Raw genomic sequence first — 14,653 nt, 5'->3', positions numbered from 1 at the left:
TGCCGTAACCTCACAATTTATTTCTGTAATCTCGGTTCTATTTGTTTGTGGACGCTGAATACGAGCACAAAGCCCGGGTGATGGACGGCATAGTGTCATGACTTGAGCAAAGAAGCGCAACTTAGAGCTATTTGGTCACAAAATGTCGAAAAATCGAGTGAATGGTCGGACTCCAGATTTAGGATGACTTTTAAAGCTCAGCTGGGCATGTTATTTATTTGGGATCTTCGATTTTTACGAGCACAATGAACAAGAGGTTAGCGTCTGTGGACATTTAAGTTTTACTTAAACTCATACATAAAATAATCCTTAACAGGATACATGATATTGGAAGTATTCCACCAGAAAATCCTGTATATAATGTTAGTGTCATGAACCGAAACAGGATCAGGACCCAAATGCGTGACGTTTCTCAACCAAGCCTTTTATTTCACGGGAAATGGGGAGTCATGCACGTTAGGCAGCAGTCTTGCGTGGAATTATAGGAAGCCAGAGGCCGACGAGATCGATACCAATTGCCCGAGCAGATACCGGACGGACGGGGTCGATACCGGACAGGGCGGGACAGACAGGATTGATAATGAAACAGGATATTCAAATCAAACAGGACAAAAATAGACGGGAACGAAACTGGAAACTGATATTTAACAGGACAAAAATAAACGGGAACAATACCGGACAGGAAATACCAACAGGAAACAGGACCGAGTCTAAACCCACATCTTGCGGGGAAGAGGTTTGTTGACGGACTGACAAAGGAAGAGTGAGAGCACTGAGCTTAACTATAAGGGAAGCCAATCCGTCAATGAGCTGCAGCTAGCACCACACGGGCGGGGGCAATTGGGCGCCATGGCCACCGTGGCAGATTATAAAAATGAGTCAGTGAATATGTTGTCACTATTGCATGAGTTTTCCAGGTATATTAGTTTTATTATTTAATCATAGCATCATTACTTTGATAACCATATTATTCATTTAATTGTTATAAATACACTTTAGGTTTATTCACATACTTGAAGTGTTTACTTGTTGTATTCATTTGATTGTTTTATTGTTATATTATTATTATTATATTTTTGTTTTTTATTATTATTATTTTACCACCTTGCAAAATCCAGCTGGGTTCACTCTTAACAAAGGGTCTCTTGTACTCCCTTTCTTCGACCGGAAGTTAAGTTTCATTTTCATGAATCACCCACTTTCCTTTAAAAACAGTGATCAGCCATTTTTTTGATGCTTTGTCCTGTTCTGAAGCCCAGAATATTCTGTTTATTTATTTTGTTTCTTTGTAATAAAAGTCCTCAACTGACCTGCTCTCTTCAGCTCTCGTTTCTTTGTCCAACTACTCGGTACAAATCTCAGAACTTGAACACACAGCGGGAGATACATTGTCTACATATAAGATATCTTGTCCGATCAAGCACTACTTCATTGAACAAACAGGTCTAGATTTCCCAGGTTCCTGGAACAAACCAGGAAGTTGTGTTTAAAAACACAAAAAATAAGCTATAGCCTACATTTTTTTCCAATTAAGAAATTAATTATAAATAGCCAAACCAATGACTAGGTACCCTTCTTGTATAATTTCAGTTCAGGCATATATACTCTTTAATTAGAAAATTAAAAACAAACCTGTTCCTCGTGTTAAAACAGGTAATTTTGTTTTCAGCCGAGGTGCATTCTGGGTAGACGAAGTCTTTTAACATGCTGGAGAAGCTACATGTAAAATCGTCGTCATTTGTGCCCTTGTGTTCCTATTATCTATCAAGCTCCATTCAAAATCGATAACAGTAAGACTGTTTACTGTTTTGTTTGAACATTCGTTTGGACTATTGTTTTGCTAAGGTATTGACTCCAAACTACGCTAATTAGCATAACGATGTTGCTAACGACCTATTTAGCATATGAAAAGGTCGCGAAACGGCTATTGTTAGCATCTATGCGTATTTTTCCAGTGCCACTTATATTTGAATGTTATTGTGCAGCAGTACAACCTTTATCTCTGTTCAATTTGAGTAATACTGTGTTCTTAGTGTTACTTGTGTTCACATATTTGTTGGATCTCTCATGCTGCAATAACAGTAAGACACATCTTAATGTATGTTGTTGCAAATAAGGGGAGATATTGTTTTAAAATATATTGGGACCTAATGTAAACACAGTGATTGCAGTTTTGTTATAGTTTTTCTAAATGCACAATTTTTTTATGATAGAATATGTAAAATTATAGGTTAGGCTCAATTTACCATTGAACATGACGCTTTTGCTTTATGTTCCAGGAACTCAAAATAAGAGGACAAACACAAAACACACAGCTCTTATTTTTTCCTCATCTGACGTTTTGATGGTGTTGGGTAATTTTCGTCTATTATCAAAACAAACAAAAGTTACTTATCTGACTCCAAATTACGGTAACCTTACCCGCCATTCATCCAACAATTACGCGCGCTCGTTCTGCAATTGAGAGGTCTTAGGAAGCCGGCATTTTCACACACAAGTGGATTTATTCCTTTACAAACAAATCTAATACAAACACCTGGATCTCGGGTCCCTCTCAATACAACCCTGTGCGTCTCTGTCACCTCAGCAGACGAACTCTCTCTTCCGAGTTGGCCAGGGCGGTTTTAGATTACACAATATGCAAATAATATGGCTAAATATGGAAAGACAACAACCTGGCATAAAATCATTGGCTATGTATATGCTGCAGTTAACTTTAGCTTTCTTATGATTGGCTTTCTTTGTTCTGCAGGATGGCGTGGCGACTCCTCCTTTCTGTGGTATGCAGCCGTTGAGCCTTGTTGGGTGATCTGGCGCCTCTTTATCTCATCTGGGTGTTCCTGTAACATTCCAGTCATGCTTTCGCACTCAATCACTCCTTATATGGCAACACAAGCACACCGCATACCGCAACCGCTCAGCAGCACAGCATAATAACATATTCTTTTATTCCCTCTCATGACCTCAGACTACTGAGGTCATCACCTACACCACGTTCTTACAGCTCCGATGCTCGGAGAGGGACAGCACCACCGTCATCCTGTGGCTCTTTTTGTGGGATCAGCATGTACTGCCCTCCTTTTGGCAGTGGGCCCAGCGTGCGTTCGATGGTCCTTACAGTCAGGGATCTGATACAAGGTATACAACAACATCCGCACAACACCATAATAGCCGTAAAAACTGCAAGCGAAATCAAAATGGAAGCAATCAAACTCTTATACTTTCCAAACACATTCAACCAATCAGAATACCAACTTGAGTCGACTCCTGAATGCTCCTTCATTTTATTACTCAATGTACGCAGTCCCTCCAATGCCTTGGTCAGGCGGCCATCAGGAGAGGTGTTGTTGGGAATCAGAGTGCAACACTGATCCCCAAAAATGCCACACACCCCTCCTCTCTCAGCCAAAACCATATCTAACCCTATTCTATTTTGGAACGCCATCAATGATGTCGCAGCTAGTTGCTCATGCACTGCTTGGAGTGCGGAAGTAGTAAAGTTTGCCAATCGCTGGACATTATAGTGGATATAATTAATTCTATCCACGTTCTTATTTACCGTTACAAACAGGAAGATACTCTCCCATCCTGCTGCCACCTGGTCAACCAATTTATACTCATCCGGGACCCCTCTAGGAACGCCAATCGCATCTATGTACGTAGGGTCACCGGCACTAAGCCATTCTTGCATATCCCTTTTCCTCCTTGGGAGGAAGGGGACTCTTCCCCATTGTACACTATCTTTCCAATTCATCTTGGTGAGGTCTACCGCTGTCACGCTAACTGGCATGATCAACGTGACCAAGGCACACCTACCTGAGGCATTGGTGGGCAATCTGTCGTACAACACTTTCGTTCCACACCACAGCCAAACATCAGCTCGAGCAAGCGGGGTACCTGCTGGCAGAGACACATTATCGCCGCACCATGACTCTTGGATCTGGCCAATGCCAGTCCCTGTTCCATTTAACTTTAAACATATAAAATTTTGCCTAGCCACTTGAGTGCTAAAGATGGGTTTTCCTTTTTCCATCCCTGTTACAGGAAAGACCTGATCCAGTTGGGTGCAGTCCCCCTGGAGCGTTTTATTATAGAGCACCCCAATTATGCAGGACTTTGGAATCGTCGTGGCTGCCATGATTTTCAGGGTGGGGCGTGCCCCGAGGCATACCAGACAATTCTCCTTTGTGGCATTCGCCGCCTGTTCAGCCATCAATAGCCAATTATTTGTAACCATGGAAACACCTGTGTGGATCAGGAACCAATCATCCACAGTAGACATTGTTTTAGCTCTTGTCCCCGTCATATGGGTGTAATTGCTTAGCAGCGGTCGATCCCCTTTTTCCATAGTCCGATTTTCACAGATTATTATCGGGAAATATGGGTCTTTTCCCGACGAATATGCCCACAAAAGAAATCCCCAACATGATGTGTTCACAATCATCACATCCTGATTAGGGAGGGCAATAGGTCTATCCCCCATTGCCACCGTTATTTTCAACACTTCACCTTCTTTAGCCAAAGTCACTGCCTTATGATAATATCTGCTAACTTCACTTTGTGGGGGAGTCCAATAATCACCATCCTGAGTCGTAATTAATGCATCCCAACCCCACATTATCACATGTCCTGTCATATACCACCAATAATTAGGATACATATCACCTGTTACCTCATATAATGCAACCGCTGCAGATGAATACCATGACTCGTGAAACCCTCTTAATGCCTTTATTGGCACATTCACTTGGGTAGTTGTATTTGGGGCCACTGTCACTCGCAATGAATTATTATATGCCCATTTTACTATCCATGGTTGATATCCCTTCTCAAAAGAGTCCCAATAGTTTTCTTGTTTCGTCTGTCGTTTAACTCTGGGTTTCAATGAAAGTGCCACAGGCCAATCATGATAATTTGGTTGGTAATTTTCCAATTTTTCAAGCAAATCTCGCCATTGTTGTGTCCAATTAAAGATTCTCACCCAAGTGCTCACCTGCATTGGTTGTTTACATTTCAGATTTAGCAGCAATTGTTGTGTCTGTGTCCGCGTTTTACCACCATCTTGCTCTGCTTCATACCACACCGTTCCATTACAGGAATGATACTCCACCACTCTCTCCAGCACCACTCCATCATCTCGTTCATCCTGTATCACATTATCCAAGACCATCAGCGTACAGACAAAAAACACACATAGCAAGCATATCATAATAAAAAGAAAAGAAAAAGGACATTTGCGTCCCTGTTGGTCACCCTTAGTAGGTTTTTCACTTCGAACCACCTTTACCTTCCCTCTCTTGACCTGCCCGTCCGGGCAGGCAACTTTCAAACTAACCATCATTAGGCACAAAATCAGGCGCAGGCCGCAATTGCGAGTAATGATACCACTTTTGTCCTTTCGAGTCCAATTGCGCGGCGTGTGAGGTTCTAGCCAGAACCTTGAACGGTCCCTTCCAGCGCGGTTCAGTCCACTTCCGGGAGAGCACCCGGAGGTAGACGTATGGCGTGATGTCCGAGTCCAAAGAAGGCGAAGATGAAGACGTCTCTGCAACCGCCTTTTCAGCGACCTGTGCAGACACACTGGAAACAAGTGAATGAAGATACTTCCAATATGCTGCATGTGACAAATCCGGTGTCGGTAGGTCGGCTGGAGGCACCAGAGTGGAGGCGGGACCAGGCATGAGGCGACCAGTCAATAATTCAAACGGAGCAAAACCCGTCATTTTGTGAACAGTTTGGCGAACAACTAAAAGTGCCAAGGGCAAAGCTTGCAACCACGTCATTTTGGTTTGAGCCATGATTTTCGCCAATTTCTCTTTTAAAGTCCTGTTGAATCTTTCCACTTTGCCTTGGCTTTGGGGGTGATAAACACACCCAAAGCGATGTTTCAGCCCCAAAAGGGCCTCAACTTTGGCCATTGCTTTATTGTTAAAATGAGTCCCATTGTCTGACCTGATCAATGCAGGAAAGCCATGTGTCGGGATGTAATGATTCACTAGAGCTTTGATCACTGACGTGGTATCTTCCTTGGCACACGGATAAGCCTCTGGCCAACGTGAATATGAGTCAACGATGACCAAAAGGAAGCGCTTACCATTTACTCTCTCATTCATATCTGTGAAGTCAATGACAATTTCAGCACCAGGCCAAGCCACAGGAGAAAATGCTCCAGGTTTAGGTTTTAATGTTGGCCTGGCATTAAAAGTTTGACATAGGTTACAGGCCGCCACAAACTGCCAAACCACCTCCTGTAACTTTGGATGCCACCATTGTCGGAGTTTGGGAAGCATTGCCTGAGGCCCCACATGTGCTACAGTATGGGCCTCAGACAACACTGAGGTCATGAGTTGTCCTTCCGGGAGAACCGGCTGGCCCCTGGGTCCCACCCAGAGACCATCCGACCTCCTAACTGCTTTTGACGCAATCCACACAGATTTTTGTTCGGGCGACGACTTACCTTGAGCCTCCATGATCTCATCCAGTGCCACCTCGGGGTCCACTGGGAGATCAGGAGGTTCGCCATCCCACACCACAGCGGAAGATGCTAGCATCATCTCCCCCTGTGGACTGTACCCAGCCACTTCCTTGGCAAGGGCGTCAGCCCTCTCATTACCTTTTGCAACCATGGTGTTGGCTTTTGAGTGTCCCGGGACCTTCACAATTGCCAATTCGTGAGGGCCCTTGATTGCTTCATACAATCGCTCCATCAAGGTTTTATGAGCAATTTCCTTGCCTTTTGCTGTCAGCCAACCATTGTGTAGCCAACCTTTAAGGTCAATTAGAGCTGCTGACGCAGCATATGCCGAATCAGTGTACACAGTCACTTGCTGCTGAGGACACAATTCCAAGGCCAACACCAAGGCTAATACTTCCGCCGCTTGAGCAGAAGGTTTTGTTGTCAACCGTTGGGCTTTCACTGGCACAAAAGCACCATCCTTCCACTCCACCACCGCCGCCGCAGCATGGAGTGTTCCATCCTTTGCACGCCAACAGCACCCATCTGTAAACATCACTCGACCACCTTCCAATGGTTCCGCATATAGGTCCCCACGGACCTTCTGGTCTTTCTGCACTTTCAATGCACACTCATGTGCGCCCTCAAGTAGGTGATTTGCCATGTTAACACCATCATACACATACGTAACATTCGGAGCTGTTAACGTTTTCATCATCCGTGTTTGTCTCAACGGCGTCAATGTGAATGCTGCAGAGGCCACAAAAGCCGACACTGCATGGTCAGTTAGCACCTGAACTGGATATCCCATAACCACATGTGCCGTTTTCTGTAGGACCTTCGCCAATCCGGCAGCATATCTCACACAATCCGCCTGCTTTTGTTCAATTCCATCTAAGGGCACACTGCAATACATCAAAACTGCCCTGTTGACACCCTGCTTTTGATACAATGCCGCGTTTACTGTCTTTTCATTGGTGGCCACATCCAGATGAAATACCTTAGTATAATCCGGAGTGGCCAAGGATGCTGCCGATGCCAATTCCTGAATCAATTTTACAAACTGCGCGTCGTCCTCTGGGGTCCACTGCAGTGTAGCCTTCAAATTGCGGACCCCCTGTTGTTTGACCAGGGCCCGCAAGCCTGCTGTTTTATCCACATAGCATGGGATATAGGCTCGACTATAACCACACAGTCCCAAAAATGACAGCATTTCCTGTACTGTTTCCGGACGTGGATGTCGCAGAATGGAGCTACGGTGATCTGGGGACATTGCCAAACCGGCAGGTGTAATCACACGTCCCAAGAACACCACCGACTTTCGGCAGCATTGTAACTTCTTCCTCGAGACTTTGAAGCCCAGGTCTGCAAGCTTCAACAGCACTGCACGTGTGGCTTCCACACACTGGTGGGATGTCTCTGCTGCAATGAGAAGATCATCCACATACTGTAGGAGGACCGAGCCCTGAGGTAATTCACATAAAAACAGCAAATCCCTCAATACTTGATTAAAAATTCCTGGTGAATTTTTAAACCCTTGTGGGAGTCGTTTGTATTGCAATTTCACCCCTTTATATGTGAATGCAAACACATGTCTTATATTTTCAGCCAGTGGTAGACAGAAATAGGCGTTGGCCAAGTCAATCACCGTGTACCACTGTTTCTGAGGATCCAGTGAGGACAAAATGCGGTGGGGGTCAGGAACCGGCAAAACTGGAGTTATTGTGATATCATTTACTGGCCGTAAATCGTGGGCCATCCTCCACGTCACCCCATCAGCCTTCTGGACCGGCCTCAGAGGTGTGTTCCAAGTGGACGCCGAAGTTTCCAACACCCCCGCATCCCAGAGTCCCGCCACTGTATCCTCCATACCTTTGTCTGCTTCCTTCGGCCAGCGATATTGAGGACGGCGCACCGGAATGGAACAATCAACTTCCAATTGAATTGGTTCCACTGTGTGGCAAAATCCCACATCAAATGGACCCTGTGACCACAAGGTCTGTGGCATTTGATCCAGCATTGCCTGTGCTGACTCATGGTCAGTCTGTTCTCGTCCATGATGACGGTCCAGAAAGACCAGTTCCAATTCTGATTCATCCACCATCCTAGCCATTATCCTCCAACTTTTCGTCGTGGCTGAATGCCACACATCTGGAATCTCAGTTAACATCCAATCACTTTGTTGTGTCAGCCGCTTCACCATGGGACCCAATTGGCGGGGCTCATGGCCTGGCGACACAGCCAATGACACGTGAGGCAAACCCTCATCGCTCATTTTGTACCACTGCTCCTGCTCAGGCGACAACTGAACATATGCTGCCACCCCTTCGGGGCCCACAAAGATGCATGGTGCTCTCAATGTCCAATCATCTCCCTCAATGTCTTCAAACGCATCTCTATACACATCATCCGAATTTCTATCATAATATAGAGTGCAATGCAACGGGTCCACCGGGGAATGGTATGGTGCCAGGGCCTGGATCCAGGGTTTCCACAAAAGGTAAGTGGAGTAAACGCCTCCCCCAAATGGGGTTTCAGGACTCAGCTTGGCCCAGTAAATCCGTGCCGTCTCTGGCACCGTGGGGAGTGGCGCCATCAACCACTGACCCCTGGTTGTAACTGGCTGGGAACATTCCAAAGTTTTGCCATCCGGAAATGTCACAGTGAGTCCCTTGTCTCCACACAAAATTTGTGCTCTCAGTGCTGACAACATGTCTCTTCCCATCAAGTTAATGGGAGTGTCCACTGCGTGGACATATGAATGATAGAGTTTCTGTCCAGTGTTCGTAATTTCAGTTTTCAACGGTCGAGTGAAAAGCAGAGTCTGAGGACGTCCCGAGAAGCCGACCAACGTTGTGACTCGTCTTGACAACGCTGAGCTTGGCAGTGGCATATTAATTGATGAATGTGTCGCTCCCGTGTCCACCAACATCTGGACTGGAGTATCCGCCACTGTCAACTGAAGCATTGGCTCTGCCTGGCCAGTGCTTCCCGAGCTTCCCAGGCCCCCCTATTCGTCCTGGCCATACCACGGATCAGCCTGGTAGTACTGACCCTGTGGATTCGGTTGGGGCCATGGGCGGGGCTGTCGTGGTCCCCCTTGGGGTGGGGGCCCCGCTGGTTGGTTCTGCTGCACCGCCCCTGGTGGAGGTGGGTTTCCATGGCAATCACGTGCCCAGTGATCTGGAGATCCACAGTTGAAACACGGCCCAGGGGAAAATCTGTTCCTCCCCTGACCTGGGGGGGCGCCACGCCCACGCCCTCTGTATCCACCTCGGAACCCCTGGCCCCGGCCTCGTCCAGCCCCCGCTGGAGCTTGAAACATCTGTTTTTGTTTTGCCTTTTCCTGTTTTGCCTCACCATGCAACTTTGCCAACTGCAGCTTGACCAAGCTAGTCGCCAGAGCATCAGTCTCCTTCTGATCTTTATTAGCTTTTTCCATATATATGCGGCAATGGTGTATCAAATGCCTCTTAAATCTCGGCTCTGGACAAACCAAAATATCTGGATCAACTCTCAAAATCGTCTGTACCTCATTTGGGAGGCCATTCAACATCGCCGTCCTGAACATCATCTCAGCCTCAGGAGTACTACCTGGATGTTTACCTGTTGTATCAATCCAAATTTCCAATGCCTGAGCATAATGCTGTTCAGGTGTCACATCTTTGCCAAGATTAAAAATTGTTGGCACCGCATCCACTGGGGAGGGGAAAGCTGCTTTTAATTCCCGAAAGAGAGCCTCTGACACTTCAGCCAGGGGCGTCTCTCTCCCCAACTGGCGGGTGCCTGCTGCCCCCTCAAGGCTTTGTAGTTGAACAAGGGAGCATGATCCCAAAATAGCTTGTCGTAAATCCCCCAATGCTACTCCCTGTCCTGACATGGCTGCCAAAAATTTAGTAATCCAGGCTCGGGCCCCCTTGTGTAAGGGAGGCAACTTCTCCACCAACGCAGCCACATCCCGGAGCACTAATGGCTCATACTGTCGACCTGCATGTGTCACCACAAGGGGCGCCATTGTCTGCGGGCGCTCCTGTTGTGCCATCATCTTCCTTTTACTGCGTGTCTGGTATCCTCCTACACTCACTTCCTCATTATCAGATACTTCCCCTCTGCTCAGAGCCCTGAGCATCTGTTTCTGCTCTCTCATCAACTCTTCATCATCATCATCACTTTCCTTCGCTTCGTCGCGGCCCCCCCTATTACTGGGCGTAGCCTGCTTTTGCTTCCGCGTTTCCGCCATCACCTCCTCTAACATCTCTCTTTCCTCACTCTGCACTCTCTCTCCTTCAAACAACTTTCGTGACTCCTCCTTCTTTAACAACTCTAAATTTCGCCTGCCCCCTGTGCTGGGTGTGCCCTCATTTCCTCCTCGCGCCGCCCCTGGCGTGTGCGCGGGTGACTCTGTTACTCCCTGCTGCTCTCCTCTCAGCCTCCTCCTTTCAATATTTACTGCTTGTTCGATTAACTGAATCGACGCAGGGGCCATGTGTGTATCCTCTCCTTCCACATCTAACACCATTCTGCCACCCAGTGTAACCACCGGAGCCATAATGGGCGCGGTCGGGTACGGCGGGGGCTCAACAACATACTGGTGAGGAGCGGGCAGCTGTGGATAGATGCCCCCTCCACTCCTCGTCTCATTTTCTAACTTACTTTTCTCTGCTTTTTCTTTACTTTCACCCTTCTCACTTTCTTCCTCAGCGATCACCGCCAATGCTGTCGCTATAACTGCCAACTGATGAATGCCCCGTCGATCCTCTTCCAACTCTTTCACTTTCTTTTCAACTTTCTTACGGTGTCGCCATCCGCCCTGGTCATTATCTCCCTTCATTTCCTGAATACAAGCCAACATTCTAATTTCCTTTTTCTGTAATCGTTTCGCCAGCTTCGACATATCCCATGTTCCCGGGTTTCCGCGGAACAATTCATCCTTTCTCAACTTCAAAAACAACTTCCGACTCCGTTCTTTCTCCTTCTTAATTTTCTTACTCTGAATCCCGCTTATCAATTGCGTTTCCAACTTCGAGTAATGACCATTAATCTCTGACCACACGTCAGCCTGTTCGTCTGTGCCACCGGACCCGAGATCCTTATCACACTCCTTTCCTTCTGCCATTCTCCAATCCACCCGTGCGTGTCCCAATCACTCTTATACAGAACAATTTAGACCTCTTTCACACTCACACTCACACGACTCTCACACCGATACGTAAATCCCAGATTTTAAACCGTATCAAAACCACGAATAGTTCCAAACTATTCTAGTAGGTAAATCCCAGATTTTACACCCTACTATAATCCACACGTAAATCCCAGATTTACTGCAATCCCTTCCTCACCGTTTTCCTCTTTTAATTTATACTCTTCTCCAATATGCAGAATTTAGACATATAGTAACAGGTATTCTGCTTACCTTTCAGTTGTGGGTACCCAGAGGAAAACAGGTAGGATGCAGGATTTTCCTTTTTCAGGTCGTCACCTGGTGTGGATTAGGGTCCCAGACCCTGAGTCCCAGACTCTGTGGTTTTCTCGAAGTTCCAAACTTCTTTACCTCTCATGCATCACGTCGGGGTCACCAAAGAATTGTTGGGTAATTTTCGTCTATTATCAAAACAAACAAAAGTTACTTATCTGACTCCAAATTACGGTAACCTTACCCGCCATTCATCCAACAATTACGCGCGCTCGTTCTGCAATTGAGAGGTCTTAGGAAGCCGGCATTTTCACACACAAGTGGATTTATTCCTTTACAAACAAATCTAATACAAACACCTGGATCTCGGGTCCCTCTCAATACAACCCTGTGCGTCTCTGTCACCTCAGCAGACGAACTCTCTCTTCCGAGTTGGCCAGGGCGGTTTTAGATTACACAATATGCAAATAATATGGCTAAATATGGAAAGACAACAACCTGGCATAAAATCATTGGCTATGTATATGCTGCAGTTAACTTTAGCTTTCTTATGATTGGCTTTCTTTGTTCTGCAGGATGGCGTGGCGACTCCTCCTTTCTGTGGTATGCAGCCGTTGAGCCTTGTTGGGTGATCTGGCGCCTCTTTATCTCATCTGGGTGTTCCTGTAACATTCCAGTCATGCTTTCGCACTCAATCACTCCTTATATGGCAACACAAGCACACCGCATACCGCAACCGCTCAGCAGCACAGCATAATAACATATTCTTTTATTGGGCACATTCCTCTTTCCCCAAAATTCTGCAGTCCTATATCTTTTGTCACTCTGTGTGAATTGGGAAGTGCAAAGAAGCTTATAGGATAAACAAACAAATGTTTTCTGTGTAAGACAGAAAACTTTCCTCTCTTGAGAGTCACTCTCATGTTAATTGTATTCAAGGCAGCGACTGCGTTCCAACTTTGCTTGTTATTATAATGAGTAAGGGGAAGAGGGGGAAAAAGTGGAATTTTACCATACGATGCAAAGAAGAGCGAATGTATTAATCACAAAGTTCAAGGGCTGACTAAAACTTAAGACCTCTGGAGGGTTACTGATTCATTTCTTGGTCTTTGCAAGTACTTTTTAACCATGAGGTGCAAAACTCCAGCATACTTTTGGAGAGAAAAGCACCGGTGTTTCTATAACAGCACAAGGTAACAACTCATCATGAAATTGCCTGGCTGGCACGGTTCCCTTCCCCCCAAAACTCGGATAAACTGTACTACAGAAAACATCTTATTGACCCACATCTATGGCGAATGCCACTAATGCTCTTCCGGTAAATGGGAGAAAATATCTGCAGCCAGGTTCCATAATCTTAATGAAAACCTGTACAGGAAATTATATTGATGGGATTGCAAACTGCTGCCACTATCCGTTAATTATTTCATTTTTTTCATTAAAATGTTACTAGCACTGGTAAAAGACTTCGATTAGTATGTTTTATTTTGTTTTCCATGTGTCACATTCTACCAGATTATTGTAAACATTTAATAGGGGTTGAGGGTAGTATAAAATGTTTTAACTTGTACATTTAAGTAAATAAAATATTCTGCCATTTCCATTCATCCATCTATTATCTGCACTGCTTATCAACAGTAGGGTTACGGGGAGACGGACAACTCACTCGCTCATTCACACCTAGGGACAATTTGGACCGGCCAATTAATCTGACATGCATGTTTTTGCAATGTATGAGGAAGCCGGAGTGCCCGGAGGAAACCCACGCAAGCATGGGGAGAACATGCAAACTCCGCACAGGAGGATCTGATCCCATGACCTTTAGAATTGTGCCGCACACGCGGCAACCACTCAGTCACTGTGCTTCCCTCTACCATTTCCCATCCAATTAAAATTATTGTAATGATTACTGATTTGACTCACCTGTGCCCGCTCCTTTGGCGCCAACTGCCTCGGACTCTGATTGTCTCTCTGTCCCTCTTCGAACCCACTCCTATCCGTCCCCTTTCATCAGTCCGTCTGCGAACCTCAGTTAACACTAGGCAAGCCTCTTTTTGACCCTGACTCCCAACTGTTTTTGCTCCCGTCTGTTCTTTGGCTTCGACCCGTTTTTAATCCCGACCACGTCTACTCTCCCGTCCCGGCTTTCAACTTTTTTTGTCCCCGACCACGTCTACTCTCCTTTCTAGGCTTGCGACTTGTTTTTCCGTTCCCTACATCGCCATCGCTCGCCACGGAAAATCCACTTCCGCCTTCAGAGCGACCTGCTTCCCGCGTCCAGCTATCACCAGATCGTGGGCGCAACCCTTTCTCTTTCTTCCAATAAAACTTGTGAGAAACACAACGCAAGTGGATCCTGTCTCCGTTCTGGTCCTGACAATTATATGGATTTCAGTTGCATTTAGTATACAATAGTATACAATAGTTTGAATTAAGATAGGTGGTTGCCGATACCAACATTTTTTCATGGTATCAATACTCATGATAGTAGACTACTAGTAGTTATTTACATATCTAGAACCTGCAGTTAAATAAATGGTAATACATAGAATATGTCGATTTAAAGGAATTACCTCATAAACATTGGGGTTATTTGCAGATGGACGGGAAGTTTATGTTGTGATAGTATTGATATCAGTGTTGATTATTGCACAAGATTTGAGATTGGTTTGAGAAATATGTTGTATCAAGTACTCCTCGTTTTTATAATATATGTCCTAGAAAAATGGTGTTATGGTGACTTTTTCTTACAGGTTAAATTTGATTCACGACCCGGATCAATTCCA

General features: G+C 45.6%; 2 protein-coding genes across 2 annotated transcripts in view; both read right to left on the bottom strand.

Moving 5' to 3' along the window:
- Nucleotides 1-14,653, bottom strand: part of fut8b (fucosyltransferase 8b (alpha (1,6) fucosyltransferase)) — a 435,447-nt gene that overhangs the window by 201,338 nt on the left and 219,456 nt on the right. The gene's annotated exons all lie outside the window — the stretch shown is intronic.
- LOC148346131 (uncharacterized) lies at nt 9,459-11,003 on the bottom strand. Its single transcript, XM_088325644.1, has one exon. The coding sequence runs from the start codon at nt 11,001-11,003 to the stop codon at nt 9,465-9,467; it is 1,539 nt and encodes a 512-aa protein (XP_088181770.1). The 3' UTR covers nt 9,459-9,464.

This window comes from Urocampus carinirostris, chromosome 20 (assembly GCF_059441175.1).
Source record: "Urocampus carinirostris isolate Australia breed hairy pipefish chromosome 20, RoL_Ucar_1.0, whole genome shotgun sequence".
Lineage (NCBI taxonomy): Eukaryota > Metazoa > Chordata > Actinopteri > Syngnathiformes > Syngnathidae > Urocampus > Urocampus carinirostris.
The sequence above is the reverse complement of the archived record's forward strand: the minus strand, read 5'-3'. Positions and strand labels throughout refer to the sequence as shown.

What these genes read in the sequence shown, in the direction of transcription:
- LOC148346131 (XM_088325644.1), bottom strand. Translation starts at nt 11,003, where the DNA reads ATGGCTCCGGTGGTTACACTGGGTGGCAGAATGGTGTTAGATGTGGAA.